This window comes from Entelurus aequoreus, linkage group LG12 (genome assembly GCF_033978785.1).
Source record: "Entelurus aequoreus isolate RoL-2023_Sb linkage group LG12, RoL_Eaeq_v1.1, whole genome shotgun sequence".
In the NCBI taxonomy this organism is placed as follows: Eukaryota; Metazoa; Chordata; class Actinopteri; order Syngnathiformes; family Syngnathidae; genus Entelurus; species Entelurus aequoreus.
This window is the reverse complement of record NC_084742.1, coordinates 26852901-26880786: the sequence shown is the minus strand read 5'-3', so window position 1 is coordinate 26880786 and position 27886 is coordinate 26852901. Positions and strand designations below refer to the sequence as shown.

The window sequence follows — 27886 nt, the reverse complement described above, 5'->3', positions numbered from 1 at the left end:
AAAGGTGTATCTTCAGACTAGAAAAGGGATTTGTCTTTTGTCAATAAATGCTCGACCACCAATTTTCCCTGCCTTGCGAGCTTTATCCACCAGTGGCAATAACTTCATTCTTGCTTCTCTGTCGGCTTTACAGAGATCCTCAGCGAAGCGCAGCCCGTTGCCTCACAGGTAAGAGGTATTTTTTGCAGCGGCCCAGACTGCAGCTCTGTGCACCCGTTAGGAAAACTCCAGTAAAACACACCTATTACCTTTCGGCTTCTTCATTTCAACGCGGTGCACAGTGTCGATAACATTCGGGAGCCGTTCAGCATCAGATGGCAACAGAGCCTGGCAAACTCGGATAACCTCTTCACGTACATCGCTGTCCTCCACATGCTCGGCCACACCATGCAGTCTCAGGTTCCATCGCCTTAAATATCTCTCCATCTCGGTGATGGGTTCTTGAGGTACAGTGATTAGTTTCTTATCCCCCTCCACAGCCAGTTCCAGCCCAAAACCTCTCCTCATAATCTCGCTCACTTGTTTGCAGACTTGTTCCACTTTAACATTTATGGCAATTTGAGTGGTGTTGACCTGAATCAACTTCTATAGCTCGTCCGAGCTGGCCTTCAGCTCTTCCGAGCGGGCGTTCAGCTCGTCCGAGCGGGCTTTAATTAACGCGGAAAGCGTAGCGACAATGTCACTATTGTCCAATCCATCTTTTCCTTTTTTAGTGGGAGGCTTCTCCGGTGTTATCAGCAGGGATGGAAAGTCTTCTTCATTCATGAGACACATTTTCATGCTGTCCTCAACGATGCAATAGTCACGGCATTTCTCAAATAGCAGGTTTAAAGCTCCGGTTGTAGCGTTTTCCGCCATCTTTCTCGCCACACCTTTTCTTTTCGAGCCAGAATACGACAACATAGTTCAAAGGAACAGCCTCCAAAGTCCAGCCAAATGAAATACAAAGGGAACTAAAGACTATAGGGAAACTATTAGGTTTCTTTTCAATCATACACGAGCCGTTTTCGCAAGTTTATATTATTTTTAGATGCTGCTCCCGCAAGTAAGACCGTTCACGGCGCCCTCTTGGATCCTCCTGTTTGTGCGTAATGTAAGGAAGCTAACAAGCTAAATGCAAAGATAATCCAGGTTTAGGACCTACAATATTCCTCATAAACCTACTCAGCAAATTTTGAATGATAAAATATTAGGGGTGGACTTGTTCACAAAATCCCTTTTTGGGATCTTGTCACAGTTTTGTGGTCATGGTTTTTCAGTTTGGTGTACATTACTGTTCTGTTTAACGGCCCAGAATACCAAATATCCCAATATTCTACCATTGCCATTTGTAAATTGCGGTTCTTACAAAATATATTATAAATTAAACTTTAAATTGGCTCTTAATGCACTGATCCTTGAATTAATGTAAAAAAAAAATTTAACTTTACAATTTTAAAAGCACATTATATATAATCAACATAACGTGAAGGACAACCTTTATCAGCATTAGCAACTAAGGATTTTCATTCAATCTGATTCATTAGATTTTGCCTATAGTTGACAATCAGTCGAATCTATGGCATTGTTTTTTTAAAGGGGCACATTAACCAGTGGCGTGCGGTGAGGTTAATGTCTGGTGAGGCACTGCATCATCACAGTCAGATTTACAAACATATGAACCCTAAATAGTATCTTATTCACCATGTGATTGGCAGCAGTTAACGGGTTATGTTTAAAAGCTCATACCAGCATTCTTTACACAACTGCAGCACACAAAAAAGCACATTTAATAAAAAAAACATTATGGGTGAGGGCCGACATCCGGGCAACTGAGCTATATACGGGTTCTTCGAGCCATAGCAACGAGACTGGCGTTGAAAACAAACCGTTGCCATTACTCTTTAACCTGTCGACCTACGCTGGTTAAACCCGTCATTCTGCCTCCAAAATGCCGAAAAACTTTGTTGTTTTTGGTTGTGCTAACCACAACTGGAAACAGGGAAAACAAAGGTTGTATTTTGTTCTGCCAAAGCGCGATAAAAGCCCACAGAGACCAGACAAATGGCTCACAGCTTTACACCGGGAAAACGAGGACGGTTCTCACTGGAGTCCCCCAAAGTCCCGGGTCGTGTGTTCGGATCACTTCGTTTCTGGTAAATATAAGGAACAAAAATCCACCTTCTTAACCACAACTTGGCTATACCGTCCGTGCTAATGTTGTACTTGTTGAATTTTTACCTTATAACGTTCGACAGCTGAAGTTGTTGTTGTACAAAAATAACATGCGGTATATACTATATAGTCTATAGCCTAGCTAGCTATTTTTGAAAACCGGACAACGAGAGGATACCAAAGGCAGCGTTAAGATGGACACCACCGGGAAAACGTAAGCCAGGGCGGCCAAAAAACACCTGGCGAAGAACAGTTGTACTTAAACAATACATGTAGCCCTCAAATCTCTCAATATTTTATACACTAACACTTGATCTTGTTGTTGATAACTTCCGCGTCTCTTTCTTAGTAGCGCGCAGGCTAAGCTAACTAGCAAGCTAAGCTAAGCCTGAGAAGCTTTAAAGTTCACTGAGATGAGTCTGACGCAAATAATACATTTTCGTTTTTTCACACGATATGCGAATAAGTAAAAATGCGTAAATGAAGGATTTAACGCCGACTTCCAAGCCACAACGCTCGTTAAATGCTTTTTCTGTCAATGCTGTGTTCGCTGTGAGCTGGTTTGTTTTCAACGAATTCCCGGTTGCTAGGGGATTGGTAGGCGGAAGTGACGTAGGTCCGCCCTCACCCATTTTGGTCTTACCTTTCTTGCTGGACATCCACACAGCCAGCCTTTGCGTGTGTACCACGCCGTTTGAAAAGAACGGGTCTTCTGTCCCGAAGTCAAAAGCAAACCTTTTAGCTCCGGCGTTGGTCTACCTTTTAATTATTACCTCCTGCTTCCATTGAAAGTCCAGTTTAGAAAACTGTTTTATTTTACATATGTAATCCTCCATGTTTTTAATAAAAGTCCAGGCGAGAGGAAATAAACAATGGCTTGCAAACTTTTTTTTTTTTTTCTTCTGCGGCCGAGGAATGATCTCTGGGATCACTACCGCCCTCTACCACCAGGAGGCCGGATTACTGCGAGCCTCAACCAGTACGTCTTTTGCAGCAGATTTATGAATGCTCTGCACAAGAAATACGTTACACACATACAGTTTTTGACAAAATACACTGTACATTATATACCTCAGCTAACTAAACTATGCCATAGTTTACTTAGCTGATATAATTCATATAAGAATACAGTCTCACTGCACAGCAGCTCAGCAGTTAGCCGAGTCATTGTGCACAATCCATGTTGAGGCACAAATCAGTGACGTGCCTCAACTGGCTGCTGATCACCGCACCGTCTCTTCTCAGTATTTGAATGGCAAATGTGAAAATAAAAATAAAAATAATCTAAAACTGGTGAAGTTAAATGGAAAATAACTTTAGTATAATCACTGGATACATATAACAATTTAATTTTTTTTTTTTCTTTTTACATTTTTTTTCTTTCCATGATGGCAGGTGAGGCCCCGCCTCCCCTGCCTCTAGTGACTGCACGCCACTGACATTAACAGACTGTGATGATATGTAGAACTCTATACCGACTGGTCATACAGATGTAGATCCAGCCGCTATACAATGATTTTTCCAAAGTAAATTAAAAAAGGACCTATGATTAGGACTGGGTGAATATATGATCGTGATCATTGATCGCGATTAGTTTAGCATTTTTACCTCGATCAAACATGGCAGAAATGTCTGTTAGAAGATACCGCAGTAGTAAACAGTTGGGCAGCAACCATGCTTGGTATAGTTCTGCACGGAACAATCCGCCTTTATTGACCGTGATCCTGTGTGTCTGTCAATGTCTGTGTGTGTTTGTGTGCATTTGCGTGAAAGTGTTTGTGTTCGTGTGTGTGGCAATCTCCCGTTCCATCGTCGCACAAGTCAGGCTCGTCACGATGTAATTAATGTTCAATCAGCGTTGTGCCTCTTCTCTTTATACAGCTGGAAGTGCAGCCCAGAAGAACAAAATAAAGAAATCTGACTAACACTAGCATAGAAGTTGAAACACAACATTGAGAAGGAGCAGCGACTTCTGTGACGGACTTCAGTCTCACTGCTTGAGTTCACTGTGTGGTGCGCAGTAATCCTGGCCTGAATGCGGATTCGCATGCAATCACGGCTTTGCGACTGAACTATACTGTATTGGTCCCGACTGGGAGAAAAAACACATTTACTAATTTAATCAGAAAATAAACATGTTTTATTAAAATATTTTTAATCAGACTTTATGTGTCTGCAAAGATTCAACTCCTCTGATAAAACATGTACTAAAAGACACTTTTTGTTCAAGTCATCTTTGAGGAATTGGATAGTTTAGTTAATAGGGAGCAGAGCCGAGAAGGCATCAAATTTGACTAACTAGACAAAGTAAAATTTGCAACAAAGTTTTTGTACATGTACCTGCAGAAGGATCATTACATTTGCTAAAAGTAGTGCTAGACTTCCAGGCAAAGTAACATGTCAAGAAGTGGCGGCCTCCCGAGCTCCGTCTCTGACAGCGGCGCGTCCCGACAAAACCTGCATCCTCCATGTAGAAATGTCGATCCATCCATTCATTTTCTACCGCTTGTCCCTTTCTTCCAACACTATTAGTAAATAATACTTGTGCGGGGACAAACAAACAGCTTTTTTAATTAATGGCTAGCTGTTTTTAGACGCATCACACCAGGGCAGAAGGCAGCGACCACTCTGAGCTAGGCTGAAGTGACAGATGAAACTGTAAGCAGGTAAGAGGTATCTCTTATTCTCAAACTATTATTTCTCTGCAAACAATAATTTTTCACTATTTAAAGAAGACATGATGAACGCAATCGACCTATTCTTCCAACACACCCGCTGTACGCGGGGGCCTCTGCTGGTACTCAACTTGCCTTCAAGTGGGGTTTATTGGATGACCATTCAACCGTGAGGTTCATAGTTGAATCAGACTCTTCTGAATCGAATGCTGAATGCTGCAAATTTGCAGGGAACCTCTGTACGTGGAATGCATAGATAGGCAAAACAAAGCAGCACAGACCACAGCAGTTATGATCCTGAAAGGGTGTGGAGTTGACACATACCCTCCCCTCCGCCTTGTAGGCCGTAATTGGAGAAGACAGCATTTGACCCGCCTCGCCTCACTGACAGACAACAGTCCACTCGGAATGAACTCACAGTAAAGATCAGTTGTAAACTGCCACAAAGTAGAAATAAGACTAAAAGACGTCGGATTGGCTAAGAAGCCAGCTATTTTGTCCGGAATTTTTCTTCCCGTCATTATGAACAGCTCAAGTATTTTCCTGTTGGCATGTTGTGTATGCAGCCTGAGTGCACTGGGAGGTAAGAGACATCACACAGCCATGTAGCATGTCTTCTACTTACAACTCACAAGTGGTGCCATCCCAAACGGCCTGGTCTTTGGAGCTGCCCAACTAAAGAACGCCGGCTATACTTTCAATATGAATGCCACAAGTACAACAACATTCACACACAATCTGCCTTTATTTAAAAGGAAATGACCGAGCTTTTCTGGTCAAGCCAGCCAAATAAGCATTTTTGTGAAATAATATACACAGCAAAAACATAAACAGCAAACACGTGCAAGTATATCACATATAAAATATGTGCACATGGACACATTTAATCAGATTAAAAGCCGAACCGGAATAAAAATGCTTCATGTAAACACGCCATTCGGAATATTCTGACCCGATCACATACTTTAGGATAGAAATTTCATTTGGATCAAAAGGGGTGATTTATGCCAATAGTCCTTCATATTGGAGCGCATGAAAACACAAAATGATCCAGACTGCACATGTCTTTGATGTCAGCTATACTTCAGTGGTGGAGGGTGGACTAAATGTAATAGTCTTGGAATCAAGCGATTGTCTTGCTGCTATCTCACCTCCTTCAACATGTAGACAAGTAGCAATATATACTGTTAAGTTTGTTGCTCTAAAACAGAGACTAGCAAAAGCAAAAGTGTAGTCTGCAGTGTCATGTCTCGATGTAACAATAAAAGAAGGGATCAAGTTGTCATCTCAACAAGTTGTTTTATTCACGACCTTACAGCTAAGCAAAGTGCTAACTGCAACCCTCAGGCAAGTACACATAATGTAGTAACATGAAGATGATGGCCATAGTGAAATGTTTCGTGGATAAATGGTTGTGCTAATTAGCCATTAGCGTTTATGTTATGGACATGAATTAAAGATTTATGTATAGATGACTAGGGATGTATACCAAGTACCCCCTGTATTTTTTGGTACCGTTTCCTAATTGGGCCGATCGAGGAAGACAGTTAAGATTCTGGACAAATGATACAGCCGTCTATATTTTTTTTAATCCAGGGGATCATCATGATTATGACCCGCTGTCACATTAACTTCAGTTGCCGCTGCTACGCATAAAAAACAACATGGGTAGGAGCTGATATTCAGCATGGAATAATGACAAATAAGGAAGCAACACCACACAAAAGTATGTAACGCAACAATATTTCCTCTTCAAAAGTCCCTCAAAGTCATGCACGCTAAAAGAGTTAATGTCTGATGTCACTCCATTGCGTTGTGTGGAATCAAAACACACCTTGCTAAAATGCACACCCACTTAACATGCTAATTGATTGTATTTCTAGTGTATATTTTATATGATGTAGCATGTAAAAGGTATGTGCTCTGCACATGAATGCTATACATAAAGAGTATTTCCAGCTGAGTGTAATTGTAATGAACAAAAACAGTGATGGGTCTGTGGGATCTTTACAAGATGACGACATACCTGTATTGCACCTTGCACTGCAAAAATAGTTGTCTTGTTTAAGACCTAAAAAGCAGTTGTTGATAAAGACTTCCCTGCTGTGAGATGTTACATGATGTTGGTGGTGTACAACCTCTTGTGCTGATAAAATGCTAATAAAACGCATTTTTTTCACATCTTTATTTACACCAATTACATATAGTATAGATAAGAGTATTAATGAATACTGATATCAAAAAGGAATATTGATGTTGGTAACGGTATTGATAAAATTCTAACGAAATTCATCCTTACAGATGACCTTAATACAATCTGGCAGGCTATATTCATTTGAATAAGAATAAAGTTTGCATACATTAATTAGATTGCGAATATTCTATTACAGATTGATTGATTTTGTTTGGGGTCTTTTGATTTATCAAAGCAGCTCAAATGCAGTGCTTCAGCTTGTCATAGAACAAGAAACTCTGGTTACTTACTCCATGGTTGGATCTTGACGAGGTGTTGGCACCAGAAGGGCAGGACTGGTTGTGTTTCATCACAGCTGGGGGGACCTTTGTGGTGCTTTCAGGATCCACTCAGCATGGTAGCATTGTCCGATATACGGTTCCTTTGGAACCCCAGTCACCTTTCTGTCTGGTGGAAACCAAAACAATCTTAAATTTGAGGGAAAAGTCACTTAACTTTACTGAAAATGTGAATGGTCTAAATTGTTTAACCTCACACAAGCAGATTATTTTGAGCAGGTTGTGACATTAAAATGCTCTGAATACAAGATAATGCTAATTAAATCTTCAATCCCAAGTGGACCCATTTAATTAACAGTGTCCTATATACCACACAACTACAGAAAGTGACAAATGGTCTTTGTCTCATGATGTACTGTATGGCATTTTTGTCTTGCCATCATGTTAAACATGGTGCTGGTTTAGTTTGTTGTTGGAAACTTTTGTAACCCAGGTGGTTCGGCCCCCTGCCTTTATCACATTCCGCACAGGGACGCAAACCCTGGTCATCCGCATGAAAGGCAAGCATGCTGACCAGGGTTCTCGTCACCGTGCGGAATTGGATAAAGGTAGGCGGCCAAACCATCTGGGTTACAGTGGTGCCGTGACCCGGATGAGAGTGAGGTTTGAAGCGGTGAGTGTAACGGGGGCCAGCCAGTGTGGCTGCGTAATGTGTAACGTACACACTCGGTCACTCTACGACGACTTCAAGAGTGTGCTGACTGCCAAATTAGCCAGCCCAGGCTTTTAGCTGGGTCGTCAGCACACCCGTCTCTCAGGCGGATGACCAGGGATCTCAGTTGATTGATTCCTTCCATCACTGTGTTTGAATAGGCTAAAAATATATGCTGGAGCAAATTTGTGGACTAAATCTTGTTACGTGTCATTGTTCAGGAGCTGCGGATGTGGAGCAGGCTCTGACGAAGGAGGTCTTCACCAACTATAATCTTAAGGTTCGACCTGCTCACACCCCTGAGGAGCGAGTGGTGGTCCGAGTGGGCATGACTCTGTCCTCCTTGGTTGGGCTGGTGAGTTACAATACAAAAATAATAACACTAATAAAGCATAGAGAAAGAAGTGATTGTTGTTGTCCCGCTCTCATGTAGCAATATAAGATAAGCTGTTCCAGTAAGCTTCCCGTCCCCCACTTGGTGCCAGCTGTCCTGCTGACATTCTTGACTGTGTTTTAAATAGACATCCAGGCTTAGGTTTCTATGTATAAATATTAAGGCTGTCAAAGTTAACGCACTAACGCGTTAACTATAAATTTCAATAAGGGCAATCATTTTAAAGCACACACTCCTTTTTGACCATGCCAGAGTGGGGGAACTTGGCTGCAGTTCATTTGCTACTGATGAGTCATAGCAAGCAGATATGAAAAAAGGAAAGGCTACCTTATGGAAACATTAGGTTCAAATCCATGGCAAGTTGTTCTCCTGACAAGAAAGGACTGTTTTTTTGCCATGAGAAGAGGCAACACCACTGTAGCAAACGCCTGCTGCACTCGTCGTTCAGAGGTGGGTGGTACTTCATTTCCATGTTCAGATTACGGTTAAGGTGCAGTGACAACATAACATTTAGATTGTTACTGTGACTGATTTAGTAAGTAAGATGACATAAAAGCTCAACAGAAATGAAAGACGGCCGGCAGGAAGTCGAAAGGAAACTTTTTTTATTGCAAACAGTCGATCCAACATCAAAACATGTCCAGACACTTTCTCAAACCAATCACACACTTTTCCAGCTTCAAAATAAAAGCCCTATGCTATACATCCGGTTTGACTACATTTAAAAAATAAAAATGTCTTACATTACGATCATGCTTTGTCAATAGGGACATGTGCCAGATCTGATACTTTTGTGGCACCGACCGAAACCAGCCGGTACTACCGGGCACTGATTCACCTAAGATCCAGCGGTGCCATGTTTCGGTGCCTGGGTTGCACGTGACGTGACGTCACGTCTGTTTGAATTAGCACATGCGAGTGGCGAGTACTTGCTCCACTTGAGAGGAAAACAGGCGATGTCAAAGCAGATATGCTCTTAGTAATCTTGCAATCCATCAATGTTTCATGACAAAAACCCAACGATGACAAATAGAAAATGCTGTAAAGTGTGGTCCGTCTTTTCCAAATGCAATGCTGATGCAGATTATGCTCGCTGCAATATTTGTAACATCAAAAACAAGGCAAATAGCAGGAATACTTCCAATCTGAGGGAGCACCTGGTTAAACAAAGGATTTTTGTCATGGCTGAAGAGTGCAGCCAAGTTAGATGTACGGCTGCAACTCCTGCATTTGGCACCTTTAGCGACTCGGCTGCAGCCAACAACACAGGGAAATAAATAGCGTTAACATTTGGTGACGATAACGACATCATCCTCTACGTATGCTCCAGGTAAAAAGCCTACTGTAGAAGAATATGTTAGCTTTACTTTTTAACTCTCAATAGTTACAATCAGCTCGTTTCCTTGTACTGTTCTTTGTATTGTTAATGTAAAGTTTTTGCTACACTTTCATTTGTACTTTAATACTTGATACTTGATAAAAATAATTGGTCTTTATTTTCACTCCGTCCTGTTTTGCTCATTTGTTTTTAACTTAATTGCCTTGATTGCCTCCATGGACCCCAAGCACATATTTTCCAGATAGAAAAAGAAAGGAGTACATGAACCGGAGTTTTATTTTGTGCAATACCAAGAAAATAACACTGAATTGTTGTAGTTAAGTGTTTTTATGTTGAAGAACATGTTATCATACAAATAATTGGATATTGTTTTGATATAATGATGATTGATCGATAAAGAGGAATAAATGTGTTACGTTTAAACATTTAAAAATGTCATTACTACACAAAACATTTTTACCACATGTACACACAAAAGTATCAAAAATTGGTACCGTTGAGTACCTGTATAGAGTACCTGTATAGATTACCCAGGTACTGAATCGATTCAAATGTGAACAGTACCCATCCCTGTTTTGTCAGAGATGTTTTGTAATGTTATTTTGTGATATTTGCACGTAAGGAAATGCTAGTACATCAGTTGAAGAATATGGGGGCGGGGGATTATTTTATAACATTCTGGTAGAGTTCTCAATTACAAAATGATTAGCAGGCTGAATATTACATTTGATTAATTAATAGGGAAGGTTCAAACATTGCCACACAGCAATATAAAGGCCATTAACTTGTACACCATGTAATGTACAGAATATCAGAAGCATTTATTCAGGTAGAACTATCACAGATTACAGCTGAGATAGGCTCGTGCCCCCCGCAACCTCAAAAGAGACAAGCGGTAGAAAATGATGGATGGGTATTACCAAACATCTTTGACAATCAAAGCATGATCATAACAATCCACATTTTGTGTTATTTATGCGTGAATCTGTTATTTAAATATGCAAGTGTAGCTTCTTCTCTGAATCCAAGTGCTCCTAAAGCAGGAATACAAATTCTGTATTTCTACAAAATACAAAATATGGCAAGACACCAACACACACCAGGCTTTTTTTTTTTTATGGTTATTAAATCATGTTTGTCCTTTCTGTGTTGAGCCGTTTACAATAGCATAAAGTTTAAAACACATTTCAAGCAAATTAATTGTCAGTTTATGGTGTTAAAACTTGAAAATTATCAGTTTAGGGTACAGTTATTAATGATGAAAAATTATATACATCTGCAATTATCGCGATTCATTTTGAGTTACCTATGGACAAAAGGCATTTAATCAAAATTAAATATTTTAATCGTTTGACAGCCCTAATAAATATATGTTGCGTATGTATTTTTAGCTTCTCTTTTCTTTTGTTTTCCTTCAGAATATGAAAAATGAAGAAATGAGCACCATTGTTGTCATGAATCTGGTAAGAATGTGTGACTGTAGCAGATGCAGCACTCATAAAACTGTGCACAAACACACCATTTTAGATGAAACTTTATAAACAGGAATGGTCAGACCACCGGCTGTCATGGAATCCCAAAGAGCATGACGGGATTAAGGTGTTGCGTATCCCTGCGGCGAAGGTGTGGCTGCCGGATATTGTCCTTATCAACAAGTAAGGCGAAAAGCTATGTCAGGAATCTACTTCCTGTCAAACATCTCCAAACACTAATGGCTTTGGACAGGGATGTCAAACATGCGGTCCGTGGGCCTGAGGTTCAATCCGGCCCGCGAGATGACTTTGCTAAGTGTAAAATTGAGCTGCATTTTACAGTTAAAGAAACTGCTGTTCTAAAGTTGTCCACTGGATGTCGCAAAAGCAATTCTGTTAGAAAAGTAACTGGTTTATACCGGGGCGAACAAGTATAAATAAATAAATAAATGATAAATGGGTTATACTTGTATAGCGCTTTTCTACCTTCAAGGTACTCAAAGCGCTTTGACACCAGGCAAGAGGTGCATAGTAAAGCGAGGCTGCGACTCAACGTAAAATAAACAATTGGTAACCCCACTTAAAATGCTGCATGAGACACTGCATATTGATATAGTTCTGTGAAAATGAGTGTCTTCTGTGCAAATTTAAAGAAAGTGAACAGTGTGTGATTCACTGCTATACTGTCAGTCTTTTAAGTTTTTTTTGTTGGTTTGTTGAAATTGTTCACAATTGTTATTTTTCTATCGATACACAGTGATGCCTAGAAGGCAAGCAGTATCTCAACCCTATTGAATAGTTTCTACCTCCGTTTGTATGGTCTGTTGAGTTAGCACAGGATTAATATGTGAAAATGACAAATGAGTTAGTTCAGCGGTCCCCAAACTTTTTGACTTGGGGGCTGCATTGGTTAAAAAAATTTGGCCGGGGGCCGGGCTCTGTGTGTGTGTATATATATATATACATATATACATATACGTATATATACATATATATATATATATATATATATATATATATATATATATATATATATATATATATATATATATATATATATATATATATATATACATATACTGTATATATATAAATATATATGTACTGTATATATGTATATACATATACTGTATATATATAAATATATATGTACTGTATATATATATATATATATATATATATATATATATATATATTATTTTTTTATTTTATTTTATTTTTTTTTATTTTTTTTTTATTTTTTTAACTTGGGACTTCCCGTGGGCCAGATTTTGGGGACCCCTGAGTTAGTTCATACATAGAAGAGTTTTTAGTTATGCTTTATGTTGGTTTTTGTTCAATCATAGATGGGCAGTGACTTGAAGTTTAATTGCTTTGTAGATACACTGAGATTAAGTCTAAGTTCATTGTGTTCTCCATGTTGTTTTTGAAACTGCACTAATTTTTTCCTCAGAATTTTCAACTAACTTTTTTGTTTTGTCAAATGAAATATTTGTGATATGTACATTTTCAAAAAGTAATTGTTCTATTTTGGGCCGAAGTAAAACAGAGAAAAAAATCTGAAGTTGTCGTAGTTGTATTTTTAAGTTATTATGCCATGGTTTTACCCGTCCGGCCCACGAAGGAATAGATTTTCCTCCTCCATGAAGCCTGCGAGCTAAAATGAGTTTGACACCACTGGCTTTGGAGGAATCTGGCTATATTGGTAGAATACACTATTTAATTTAATGGTGGCCAACAGGAACAAACGCAGCAACATCCAAATGTAGAAATTATCCAAAAACACACAAACACCATAAAACACAAATCGACGAGAAATGCTGCAAATTGAAAATACTGCAATCATATTAAAACAAATAAAGATGGTTTTATTAGATTTTACCATCTTGACCTGTTGCTGTACCTACCTACCTCCGCCAAACAGCTGCTGTTGCTCTTGTCCTACTGAAGATGAAGAACCTTCTAGAATCCTGAAGAATCTGTCAATTTAATCAGTGAACCTACAGTACATGCAAATGAAATGACAGCTATCATTTACCCAATTGTTTCCATAATGAGCTAAGGTCAGCTGATCGATAGCTAAATTGCCAGTAACTACAAACAGGCAACAAACATACGATACCTAAAATTACTACACCACACTGTAACATTTCCTTAACTTATCAACAGTTAAGCAGCTAACACTTTTGAATAAATACTTACACATTCACATCTTGTGGAATTCATCAATTGAAATTAACTTCTGCACTTGTCAGTGGTAATCGCCAGCCCTGACTAGGGGTCTGCTGTCTGCCCCAGGGTCCTAATGCTCCAAAAATTACGTTCCACACAAGTATGTGATTGTTTTTATTTTTACTTTTTAAAACAGTACACTCTTTAGTTATTTTAATTTGTATTTATTTCACAAGGTATAGTTAGTTAATTAGCAACATAACTCAAAAAGCTACGGCCGGATTTTGACGACTCACTGAATCACCGTCTTGTTTCAAAATGGTTTAAAAGGTTTCAGTTGCACTTCTTCCTGGACACGTTGAACCCATCTGCATCCCATAATAATTATTACTTCCTTTATGAGGCGTGACTTTGTCGATCATCAGTGATCTGTCTTAAAGTTTCTTCTTAGTTCACCCCCTAGGTGGCAGTCTTGGGAGAGCATGCAGTGGCTCTTTCTACTCATTGGAGTCCTTTACCTTCATTCTGTCACTCACGTTTTCATTCAGAAAACCTATTATTGAAACAGTACGTTTTTCTCGTTTAGTGCCAACTGCAGAGTCAATTACTACAGTAAAGTGCAGCGCTGAGCTCTCTGTTTAAATTAGTTCGTTTTGATACGAAGTTAAATTCTTAAATGTGTGTCTTTTGACATATTAGTATCACCATATCTGCACTTTAGATACAGGGGTGTCAAACTCATTTTAGTTCCGGACGGAGAAAAATCTATTCCCAATTGGGCTGGGCTGCTAAAATCATTGCATAGTAACTAAAAAATAAAGACAACTACAGAGTTGTTGTTTTTTTAAATAGGCCAAACACATTTTGAAAATGTATTGGGGGTTTTTTGTTGACACTTACATGTTGCGGTTAATTATATTTCATCTTCATTTGTCGTTATTTATACTTTATGGATAAATGATGGGACATTGTTCTTCAGTCAAACAAGTGTAATTGAGTTTGGCAGAGTTTTAAATTGCTCCCATTGGTGTTATTTCTTAATCTAGCAGAAACTCTAATTATTAATGTAATTTACAAATTTTCCTCACCTGATGTACTAAGAGCATGTTGTTTATTCTGTACATATGTAGCATCATCCACAACAAAACTTGTGAATTTGGACTAATTTCATTAATCACACATGAAATTAGAAGGGATACATATTATTTCAGCATATTTATGTGCGCCCACAAGTACAACACGAAATGTATGGGTTATCAAAAGCATTTATTTGGATATAAATGTCACAGGTGACTTTACAAACAACTTTGACAATCAAGGCATTAACAATCCACCTTGTGTATACTATCGCTAATAAGCAGTGTTCGTAATAACGCCGTTATATAATGACGGTGTTAGTAACGTTACATTTACTAGTAATGAGTAATGTAATTAATTACTTTTAGGTCCGTTACAAGGGCGTTAGCGATAACTTGATGTAAGGTGGCATACTACTTTTGATGTGGTTCCATGTCAAAAACAAAACAGCGCCATAAGTGCAGCATATATTTTTACTCGTAAATGCAACAAGCAGCACCTCACTAAAATTAACTTGATATCATATAGGAAGAGGCACCATCACACTGTGACACAGCAGACAACAATACACGTACACAATAGGAATATTGAACAACAAATCCATGATTGAAGTGACAAACTTTCCATCCAAAATATACCCCTTTTGTTGACAAGAAGATATGAATCTCTTCATTGAGCACAGGTAACACAATAGGGTAAAAAGATTCAGAAGAGCAAGACAGCGAAGCGAAGATATAAAACATTTCTCAAATGCATATGCCAGATATTTGAAGTTTTTGGGTTTTTTTAAGTAACGTACTTTCCCTAGTAATTGATTACATTTATTAAATAGTAATTCAGTTAGTAATTAAATTACTTTTTTGGTAAGGTAACGAGTAACTTTAATTGATTACTTTTCAAAAGTAATTTTTAGAACACTGCTAATAAGCAGCGTAACCGGATCCAAACACCGAAACATAGCTCCACCCCCTCCGAAGTAATGCATGCTCTAGAGGCAGGGGATACAAAGAATTGCTATTGTGACATCCAGTGGACATATTTAGAACAGCAGTTCCTTAATTCAAAAAATTCAGCTCATTTATATACTTAGCAAACTAATGCTGTACATTTAACACCCCTTTATTTGGCCAATGTACTATCATTGCTTAAATCATTCTGGGGATGTGTTCACAGACTGTCAGTAATCTGCAGTTACCACCAACTTCTTTTAGGCCGATGATGCGTTTAATAAACATGTGTTTTTCTAAATGTATCAATAATTGCCACAAAATACAGTACTGTGTGTTCCTTCTGTTGTACTATTTAAAATGTATTGACTGATCATCCTCAATATTTTTTGAGGATTTTAATCGGTTGCCTTATGGTCCTTTAGACTAGAGGTCACAAGTTTACTTCACACATCCCTCACAAGGATTTTTTCTTAGGATTATTTACTATTGGGAGTTTGGAGCAGGCGGAGGTCTGTACTCTCCTAGTGCTTTCTTAGTTTGCACTGTTTTTGTTGACCTGCAGCAATGATGGCGTATTCGATGTGGCGCTCCATGTGCATGTGCAGGCCTACAGCGATGGAAGAGTGACCTGGACCCCACCTGCACTCTACCTGAGCTCCTGCAGCGTTAGGGTGACCATTTGCATCCACTGTCTTTAACACCTCCTCTTTTGATACTGCTCAGATGGACCTTCAATTTGTCTTATTCCTTCGCACAGGTGACATATTTTCCATTTGACTGGCAGAACTGCACCATGCAGTTCCGCTCCTACACGTACGACTCCACCGAGATAGAGTTGCAGTATGCCCTGGATTTACTAGGAAATGAGATCAAGGAGATCCAATTGGACGAAGCTTTCAGTGGTGAGGGAAGTTACAACCACATAATTAACATACCATAGCCAAACATGCATGTTTTGGGAATGAGGAAGGAAAAGCCAAAGAGACTTCAATCACGTTCCAATGGAGATTCAAACTCCGAGCTCCAGACTGTGAGGGTGACGTGCTTACCACTCGTTAGCCACCGTTCTATTTAAATCAAGGATTCCCAAAATGGGCTCACCCAGCGCCAAAAAAATACAACCTTACTTACTGTACAATTTTTATATTTACAGCAATGCACAGTAAAAACAGCAGACATGGATTTTGAGGCAAAAAAGTAGCAGCCCAGTCACCAGAATTGTGTGGTAAAAATAACAGTGGTACCGTTTTTCAATTTACAGTAATGCACTGTATATTGGTTGGGGAGGAGGCCCTGCCCCATGTGGAGGAGTTCAAGTACCTCGTAGTCTTGTTCACGAGTGACGGAAGAGTGGATCGTGAGATCGACAGGAGGATCGGTGCGGCGTCTTCAGTAATGCGGATGCTGGATAAGGAGCTGAGCCGGAAGGCAAAGCTCTCAATTTACCGGTCGATCTACGTTGCCATCCTCACCTATGGTCATGAGCTTTGGGTTTTGACCGAAAGGACAAGATCACGGGTACAAGCGGCCGAAATTAGTTTCTAAGAGGGCTTTCCCATAGAGATAGGGTGAGAAGCTCTGTCATCCGGGGGGAGCTCAAGGTAAAGCCGCTGCTCCTCCACATCGAGAGGAGCCAGATGAGGTGGTTCGGGCATCTGCTCAGGATGCCACCTGAACGCCTCCCTAGGGAGGTGTTTAGGTCACGTCCGACCGGTTGGAGGCCACGGGGAAGACCCAGGACACGTTGGGAAGACTATGTCTCCCGGCTGGCCTGGGAATGGGCTTGGTCGGGGGTCGGGGAGTGGGGTGGGGGGTGGGGGGGTGTGGTTGGGTGCGGGGGGCGTGGTTGGGGGCGTGGTTATTTACAGCTGGAATTCACCAACTCGAGTATTTCATATATATATATATATGTATGAAATACTTGACTTTCAGTGAATTCTAGCTATATATATATATATATATATATATATATATATATATATATATATATATATATATATATATATATATATATATATATATATATATATATATTATTTACATATAAATAAAAGAAATACTTGAATTTCAGTGTTCCGGTGACTATCCATTAGATGGCAGTATTGTCCTGTTTAACTTCTCCGTTCCTGATGAGTCAAGTCAAGTCAAGTCAAGTCAACTTTATTTATATAGCACATTTTCAACAACTTTTTAGATTGCACCAAAGTGCTTTACAGGTTAAAAAAGCATGGAGCAAACAAAAAACAAACAAAAAAAAACCAACAACAAAAAAAAAAAAAACTAAGCAAAACAAAAACAAAAAAAAACAAAGAACATAAACAATGAGTGTGCTAAACAAGATAATGCAAATGCAATACGGTAAAAGGGGTCGAATAAAAAGTTGTAAAAAATTTGCAGAATAAAAAAAAATAATAATAATAAAAGTGCTACAAATTGAAAAATACAACTAAAGCGAAGGGGTGGGAGGGGGGGGGGGGACTAGAAATGGTGGCCTAGTGGGCGGACTCAGCTCGGGTCAAAGGCCAGCGAGAAGAGGTAGGTCTTAAGGAGGGTTTTGAAGACCCCCAGGCTCCGGGCTGACCTAATGTGGAGGGGAAGGCTGTTCCAGAGCTTAGGGGCGGCAACGGAAAAGGCTCTGTCCCCTCTGGTCTTTAGCCTGGATCTGGGGACCGCCAAAAGCAGATGCGTATATCATTTCGGCCACCGTGTTCAATGGAGAAGTCTGTTCTACAAAATTTACAGGCAACATACACCTTCCCCTTCGAACTGTCCTGGATGAACTGAAATTCTTGTTTCCATTCGTTTTGGAACTTGCAAGCGTATTTCTTCATCTTGCTCGTCGACGGCGTCGCCATGTCTGTAATTTCCTCGTTCTTCTGCTTCGTCTCCTTGTTGTGTGCGCAGTTGTGCACTCTACTCTCTAAAAGCCGTAGATGTTATGACGTCATTGGGCAGGCAAGCTGTTTATATTGTGGGAAAGCGGACGTGAGAACAGGCTGTCCCCACTCAGTCTCAGGTCCGCATTGAGCTGGAGGGGGCGTGGCCTCCAGCTCCGGCTGAATACCGGGAGTTTGTCGGGAGAAAATCTCTGCCGGGAGGTTGTCGGGAGAGGCGCTGAATACCGGGATTCTCCCGCTAAAAACGGGAGGGTTGGCAAGTATGGTGTTTGCAAATTCAGGAAATTAAGTCTCTGGACGCAGGTGGACTTTAAGGACAAATTATTTAAATTACAGCCAATAGTAGGAGACAATTTAAATATTTAGTTGATATTGTTACATCGCCATCATGTGTTTTTGTCTGATTATTATCGTGCTCAAAAATGTAATCATTGAGATGATCTGGAAATTTGAAGTACTAGTCTCAGCATTGATATGACCAATACTGCCCCTGTAACTACTTGGTAATGGATCGGTACCCAAATTTGTAGTATCCCCTATAACTACTGTAAACTATCCAAAAAACAGAACAGTAAGTGCTCAGTATATTTTAATAGAAGTGTAGAACGAAACATGCTACAACAGAAAGTAACCAGACACTGCAGGTTTATAACAATAACTAGCAAGTAGATTACTAATAGTTTTGACACAATAATACACCCAGAAATGGAGCCTTTGTAACCTGTTTTTAAATGGTTCTGTTATGATTTACATACCAAATAAGATATTGTGATATATATTGTTATCGCAGGAGGCTGCAATGTATATCGCAACATAGATTTTAGGCCATATCCCCCATCCCTGGTGTGTTTGGTACAGATTGTTTACAATAATGATTGTCATAATGAAAACTACAGGTACTCCGGGTGTCCAATCCACCCCTGCATGTAACGAGACAGTTTTGTTGCTGTTGTTGTTTCATGCTGCTAAGTGATGATTATGAAGTTAACAGTATAGTAAACTAGATAATTTACCGCTTTCGGTCTCAGATTGCATGTCGAGAAAGGCGCGTGTCCGTATATGCCGATGTCAACTTAAATTTAGAAAAAAAAGAACACAGTGGAGGTGGGCCACATTCCACGGTTTCTACTGTGTGTGCCCTGCGACCAGTCCAAGGTTTTTGCCAACTGCTGGGGTAGGCTCCAACTCACACAGGACCCTAATGAGGACAGGCAGTATGAATAAATAAACATTAATAAACTTGTATTTGTGCTGTGCCTCCAGAGAGTGGCGAGTTCCACATCATACACAAGCCATGCAGGAAGAACATGAACAAAGACATGTACGAGGACATGACCTTCTACCTAATCATCGAGAGGAAGCCGCTTTACTACGTCATCAACATCATCCTGCCGTGCATCCTCATCACCGTCATCGCCATCTTCAACTTCTACCTGCCGCCCGACGCAGGTATGACCCCCTCAAAATGTATTTGATTCATGCTACAATATGTTTGCTACACTTGCTCCTCCCCTCCCAGGCGAGAAAATGGGCCTGTCCATCAACGTGTTGCTCACCCTCACCGTCTTCCTGCTGCTGCTTGCTGACAAAATTCCCGAGACGTCGCTGGGCGTTCCCGTCATCGTCAAGTACATCATGTTCACCATGATCCTGGTCACCTGCTCTGTCATCCTCAGTGTGGTGGTGCTCAACCTCCACCACCGCTCCCCAAACACCCACATGATGCCCCTGTGGGTCCGCAAGGTGAGCACCAGCAACCACACCTGTATGCCAAAGCACTTGACTTCTCCTCTTGAAATTCCTTTAGATGCGTCCTTTTTAAATAACTTTCCCCACACTATTTGAGTGTGCACCATGCTGAAGGTCAGCAGAGATGGATCACCTCACTTGGTTGCCCTTAAGCACATCATTCAACCTCTGAGTTGTTCTCATGGGTTTTCGCCCTGCTTAAATTCAACAGTTTGACAAATGGTTCTTACAGGCAACTGCAGGCCAATTGCTCCTCGTTAAGATCATAAATCCTCACACAAATGTTTCTCCTTGTTGTCCCCACTAGATCTTCATCCACATGCTGCCCCCTTACCTGTGCATGTTGCGCCCCAAAGTGGAGATGCCCCTTGTCTTTGAAATGCTGCCCGTCCAGCGGGAGAAAAAGGCACTGGCCATCAACAAGGGAGCGGATGAGTACTTCATACGCAAGCCAGACAGATCCATCTTGTTTCCCAATCCCAACAGGTGAGTCCCTATAGGGGTCAACATCCAGGCTTTCAGAGTTACATGTAACTGCATTTACGAAGTGCAATGCATGCTGGGTAGACCAGAGATAACCCAGTGCTAACCCTTTTGTAATTAGCTTTGTATTATATTTAAGTCTATATACTTAATTTAGTTTCATAAATTCCTTTCCGGGCAGCACGGTGCTAGAGGGGTTAGTGCGTCTGCCTCACAATACGAAGGTCCTGGGTTCGATCCTGCGCTTGGGATCTTTCTGTGTGGAGTTTGCATGTTCTCCCCGTGACTGCGTGGGTTCCTCCCACCTCCAAAGACATGCACCTGGGGATAGGTTTATATGCAACACTAAATTGGCCCTAGTGTGTGAATGTGAGTGTGAATGTTGTCTGTCTATCTGTGTTGGCCCTGTGATGAGGTGGCGACTTGTCCAGATCCCAAATACAGAAAAATCAACAGGTCAGAAAAGTTGGTTTTGTATATAAGTCCCTTTTAAGTAGACGTCAACATACAAAGACCACTTTTGTCAATTTGTGATCCAAAGGGTTAATTTCTATGAAAAAATACATCCAGTGATGTTAACTTCGTCAATATTTCTAAGCAGCTAAGCATTGACATATGTACATTACAGTTAAAAAGGCTCAAAAGGTCCAGACAAATGTGACTTCCTGTGTTATATGCAAAATAAACGTCAATATAAAAGCATTGTAGTATTGACCTGGATTATACATACAATTTGTTTTTGTTTTCTGCTTGTTTTATGTGGGGTTTTTTTAAATTATTAGCCACTTGAAATACCTATTTGCACTTGTAGGAAAGCTTTATTGTACAGTAGGCAAAACACATAACAATATTATAAAGTTAAAAAAAAATAAGGGTTGTCAAAAATAATGACTAAACTCATGCGCTTAAACACAAAAAGTTATTGCATTAATCATGTATAGTTTTTTTATTTTATTTTATATAATTTATTTTGAGGGCTCATTTCATACATCCACTTGCACATTCACTGTACAAACATACATACATGCTGTACATACACATGCACATATGCATACATAAACTTATGCATATAATCACAGTTCATCAAACATATATTAACGTTTTGCTCCCCCCTGACCCCACCACCCCTCCCCCGGGGGAAACTGGGTAGAAGCACAGCACAGTGCTGAAGCTTAACCTATTTTTTACCATAACAATCTATAAGGTTAATATAGTCCGCTCCTCTTCCTCCCCCCTGACCCCTTTCAAGTATTCATTACATTTATGTATTGTTGCATTTGAAGCGATTGTAATGTTAATAATAGAGGTAAATACTATTATTATTCATTATCAATAGTGCTATTTCTATTGGTATTTTTAATTCTCAATTTTTGTAGTGCATTTCTGTGTTATTACTATCTACTTCATTACCTGGTTCTTTGTTATAATTTTTGGTATCATATTTGTACATATCACATTTGCTGATGTTGTTCTGTTGTTGTTGTTGTTGTTATTGTTGTTGTTTTTGTTGTTGTCTCCTTTTGTCTTATCCTCCTCTTGTCCCTGCAATTTCTCCCTCTGTCTTTTTTCTTCTTCTTTCTACCCCCTCCTGCTCCAGTCCAGCTGCGCCAAACATTAAATATATCCATTTTATAAAGTCAAATGCAAATAAGGCAACAATAGAAGTATCCCACACTTCTCTTTTGCAAAAAGTAAATCTGTACAGCAGATATGGGCATCTACATCGACAGTATGATTTGCCTGAGTGGCTGGACAGGACATGTTAAAAAGAATAAAAACGTGTAAATATTATTAAGGAGACTCCGTCCAATGTGCTCACTGACAAATTTCACTGTAAAATAAACCCCGACAGGCTTTCGATAAAACAGTTACCAAGTTTTGATCAAATAAATGACGTGCATTCAAGTAAAATATATTTACAAAAGTTTGTACCACATTCTGGTAATAAAATAGCATTTGTGTCCAAATATTTGAATCTGTTTTTAGGTTCATCTAAATTATGTAAGCAAGTATTTGGATGTATACTTTGATCACAATTAATCCTAATTCAAAAGTGTGATTAATCTGATTTAAAAAAATAACAATTTGACAGCACTAATAAAAAAAGTTTGTTAGATAATTATATAACAGATCATTTGAAAAGAAAAAGAATATGCACAAATGAAGAAAAATAATGTAAACAAAATGCTGCAAGTTAAAAAACACTTTATTAAAGTCACAAGTAACTTTGTAAGTTTCAGTTTCGACTTTAGCTATGTCGATAACCGTTGTATACAATTATATCAACGCCAAAAAGTCAGTCTGAGAGGTTGCTAGTTAAAATATCACTGTATATTTCTTTTGTCAAAATAACTACGGGTACTGTGAATTTTTGCACAGCTCCCCTTTTTTAATTATTGTAAAAAAAAAATTAAAAAAAATAAAACGCACTAATGAGCAAAAGGTCAGCTCGGTTTGGTTCTATAAGAGCAATTTGATGAGGAAGCAGTTTGCCCCAAGTCACACGCACACTTAATTGGATTTAGTGCATGTCTTGGCACCAGACGCAGCCGGTTTTAGTTGAATTAGTTTAATGAATTGTAATTTACTCCTCGCTGAGGTGCTACTTGCAGCCCTGATGGAAGGAATGGGAGGAGGAAGTCTTGCGAGGCCAACTCCATCTGAGGAGCATTTCTTCACTACTGAGGTCACAGGACCAGCACTGCATTGTAAACCCTTTCAATGTTTGCAGTGAATACCAAGCAGGTCCTTCCTTCCAGACTCGGGTGTGCTGGCTGGAGACACACTGCCCTCTGTTGGCCAACTTTTGTACTAAAACAAAACAAACTTCCTTATGTTCTGTATTAAAAAGTTAAAGTACCACTGATAGTCACACACACACTAGGTGTGGTGAAATTAGCCTCTGCATTTGACCCATCCCCTTGTTCCACCCCCTGGGAGGTGAGGGGCGCAGTGAGCAGCAGCGGTGGCTGCGCTCGGGAATCATTTTGGTGATTTAACCCCCAATTCCAACCCTTGATGCTGAGTGCCATTGTTCATACATCCTCAGGTTCCAAGCAGAGGGCAAGTCATCTGACTTGAGGAAGTACATCGATGGGCCCAGCAGCTATCTATCGCTGCCCCCTGAACTCAAATCAGCCATTGATGCCATCACGTACATTGCTGAGGCTCTGCAAGCCGAGAAGGATTATGAAGCTGTAAGATTTATTTGAGTAATATTCATTATTTCCCGGGAAATTCCTAACTAACCCTCTCCCCAATGCTCCACAGCTGAAGGAGGACTGGCAGTACGTGGCCATGGTGGTGGACCGCATGTTTCTCTGGATTTTTGTCATCTTTACCACCGTGGGCACCTTGGCTATTTTTATTAAGGCCAGCCTCAACCGTGCACCTACTGACCCTTTCTAAAAAAAAATGTAAGATTTATAATATTAACTCATGTCCTGTGTGGCAGCACAAATAAACATAAATGCAAATGAATGAACATCTTGACTCTTCACAGATGAGCAGCCAGGCTTGAGAACTTCAGGTTGCCACAGTGTAGACTACATTACAGGCTCATGGACTCACACTACTGTAGCAAACATTCTGCAACAATTAAATAATATGTTGAAAAAGCCATACTGTATTTTAAAATGTAATTTTTATTTCAGTTGGAGAACGTGGCATAAATAAGCCGACGTGGTGTCAACAAATAAACACATGAGGCCCAGCTGATGCCATAATGAGCCACTCGTGCTTTTCATTTCAATGTGTCACAGTGTGTGTCACATGCTTTATGGATATTCCTGTGCCCAAACTAATCCTCTTTGTATTTAAAGCACTTGCGTGTGTTTGTGCGTGTAGGCTATTCTTATGTTGCAGCTGTGAATTGCCCGTGGAATTCCCTCAGTATAGGCGACCCCTCCACCCCCCTTGCCAATCACATACGCCTGCAAATTGTGTGTGTGTTTTTTTTAATATATACTTTAATAAAGAGTGGAATTCAACCAAAATATTTTATCAATATAATACATTTTGCAACACATGTTTTGATACGCAACTGGCTGGGTAGGCTCCAGCTACGTGGTATTCCCCCTATGTGGGATTATGCATGCATTTGAAAAATCCTAAACATTTTCAAATCAATACCCCCCATTGACCCTGCATTTTGAATAATTTTACTGCCAAATAACAAAAAAAAGTTCTTAGTTTGAGTACTTTTGCACACACCCCAGCTCTTTAAATCACAACATGTAATATTACATTAGCATTTAGGAACTAAACTATTGAAGCCATCTGGATTACAAGGAAATATGTTAAATAACTACAATAATGACTAATACAATTTTTATTTTTATTTAAATAATGTATGCCAAGTTCAACAATATCAAGTCAATATTTTATTAATTTCAAAAATACATAAAATAATATAACTATTAGTATATAATACATGAGTAAAATAAATACATTTTATTTTTTGTCATAAATTTGGCATTTACACATTCATCTTTAATGTATTATTATTTAACATAATATATTTTCCATTTTTAATCACTTTTGTTATTGCTACTCTTACTACTTAATAATTTTTCATTTTATTATTATTTTCCTCTTCCTTAATAATTGTACAAACAGTATTTTACTCCTACGTTCTTATATTGTATTTTATTTTTTCAACACTTTTCCTTCCTTCATCATTTTTACACAGAAATGTACTCTTGTTAAACATTGTCTACTATTTTTTCATCCCCTGGTGACGTTCAAACATAAAAAGTGAGCTGGTTAAAATAAGCTCTGCATCAAGGTTCAAGGTTCAACAGTGCATCATTTCTTAACATACACAAAAACAACAGAACAAAAACACAAGCACAGACACAACCACAACCGGACAACTAACATTTAAACATCAGAACATGGAGCTTGATAGACATAGGTGGCACTTTGATGTAGGCATAAAATCTACAGTATGGAGATAAAGATAAAGTACCAGTGTGCATTGCACTAGAGCTCATGGATAAAGTGCTGTGTGCTAAAGTGCTTAGTTCTAAATTGCTATGTGCTAAAGGGCTATGTGCTAAAGTGCTATGTGCTAAAAAAGTGCTAACCTATGTATTAACATTCTATTGCACATTGTTGGTCAGCTTCTTCCTATTCCTTTTTGGCCCAGTGAATTCTGCGTGTTGGAAATTTTCTTTAATGTAACGTGTTGCATGTCTGGAATAAAGCATTACCATTACATAAAACAGAATAGCCTTAGCATCAACTTTAGCATGCTGACGATGTTGGCATCCTGTGCAAACATGAGCTCAAGAAAGGCCAAGAGAGTGCCATCTTGACTGCTCCACAAGGAGGCTGTGTCATTGAGGGTCCAGCGAGGCGGGGCGAGTTGGAGGCATGTTCCTTTTCTCAACGATCAACCTGTGGCTGATTTATGGCCTGTTTATGTTTTCCCGCTGGAGACCCTGACCACGGCAAGGTACGGGGGGCCAGTCTGACCTAACAGACGATAGCTGGCATGGGACAGAAAGTTAAATGTAGTGAGAGGAGGAGGTGATGTATTAATATCCAGTAGAACACCTCTGAGCTCTTTACTTCCCGGGGAAGAAACAAGCGTCAGTCAGTCCTGTCATGGTTTTAAGGCGTTCCCTAAAGCCAAAGTACATATTTGTGTCTTTACTATCATCGGTTGTGGTGCCCACATAAAAAGGGGGTCCAAAGTTTAAAAGAATGCGTGTGCATTCCATCCCTGCACACACAACCACACAACACTAACCCCTAACAGAGAGTCAAGCATGTTATCCATATAACGTTCTAGCACACTGCTAAGCTAGCTGGCATCTGTTACCAGGAATAAATATTACATAAATATTACATTTCTACGCTGAAAACTCAAACCTCAAACTCAATCAATCATCTTCGGTTTAGAAATGTTGTACAAAAATTAAATAAAATTGCCTGTGATGGGCCAAGGACCATTATGAGTATATCACTGTACGACATATTTTGTAATATTCAATATTTCATCGTTTTCTCATAACATTGTAATTTGTAAGCAGCGTATTCTTTAAATATGTTGCAGGCCAAAACTTTTTTTTACCCATTTTGGCATTGGTAAAATATATTGCAGTCCAATAGTTAAACCCCAATAGTTAAAACCCAATTGGTCACATTTCTGTACCCTGTTTCTGACAGTCAATGTAAATGTCAATGGTTATGATTTGTTTGTATCAGATGTGTATTACAAATTACATTAAGGAACCTCACATGGTTACATTTGCACAATTCAAATATCGGAAAAGGAGTCGGAAGAACCAAATTTAATAGAATCTTACACCTTCTTGGTGTCTTTTACTCATAAATATTTCACACCATAACTTATACATGTTTAAATTAATTTCACTCCCTGTGTGAAAGGAATAAAAGATGTCAGGTAAAAAAAAACTAACATATAGTATATATATATATATATATATATATATATATATATATATATATATATATATATGTATATATATATATATATATATATATATATATATATATATATATATGCATATATATATATATATATATATATATATATATATATATATATATATATATATATATATATATATATATATATACATATATATATATATATATATATATATATATATATATATATATATATATATATATATATATATATATATATATATATATATATATATATATATATATATATATATATATATATATATATATATATATATATATATATATATATATATATCAACAAAATGTACATATTAGTCTGATTATTGTGACTTAAATATACACTTCAAAATTGCTCTCTGGTTACAGTAATGCTTCAATTTACGAGCTTAATTGGGTCTGTGACAGAGCTTGTAATTCAAATTACTTGTATCTCAAATCAACGTCTCCTATTGAAATGAATTAAAACCAATTTAATGTGTGCTTGGCCTCCATAAAACAGCACAAATTTAACATGTAAGATGCCTTTTAAAAATATTTAAATACAATTTTTGCTTGGAACGGAGAGACAGCGCTTATCTCTATAATATAAACATGTCGTAAGTATGATGTACCACTGTGTAGTCAATGATTAGGTATTACTTTGTATTCTAGAATCTGTCGAAATCTATGTTACATTTGAAAAGTTGTTATTCTTGACTTTAGATGCATCAGGTCTCTTTTTTTCTGCACATTTTACTGTCCAGCCTCCACACCGCTGACGTGCACTCCTCCCCAAAAATATCCCAATTGTCCTAGCCCATAACCCACTGTTAGTTTTCCCCCATCACACCACAACACCCAGTCCCCACCCCCCAATCACCCACTGTCCCAACCTCAGA

General features: G+C 38.9%; 1 protein-coding gene across 1 annotated transcript; it reads left to right on the top strand.

The window, feature by feature from the left end:
* Positions 1 to 5220: 5220 nt before the first annotated feature.
* On the top strand, positions 5221 to 24138 carry chrnb1 (cholinergic receptor, nicotinic, beta 1 (muscle)). The gene is made up of 11 exons (XM_062065366.1): positions 5221 to 5412; positions 8235 to 8368; positions 11165 to 11209; positions 11292 to 11401; positions 15980 to 16088; positions 16175 to 16319; positions 19578 to 19763; positions 19834 to 20057; positions 20371 to 20549; positions 23596 to 23743; positions 23817 to 24138. Exons 1-11 carry the CDS (start codon positions 5352 to 5354, stop codon positions 23952 to 23954), a joined length of 1479 nt encoding a protein of 492 aa, XP_061921350.1. The 5' UTR covers positions 5221 to 5351; the 3' UTR covers positions 23955 to 24138.
* Positions 24139 to 27886: the final 3748 nt, after the last annotated feature.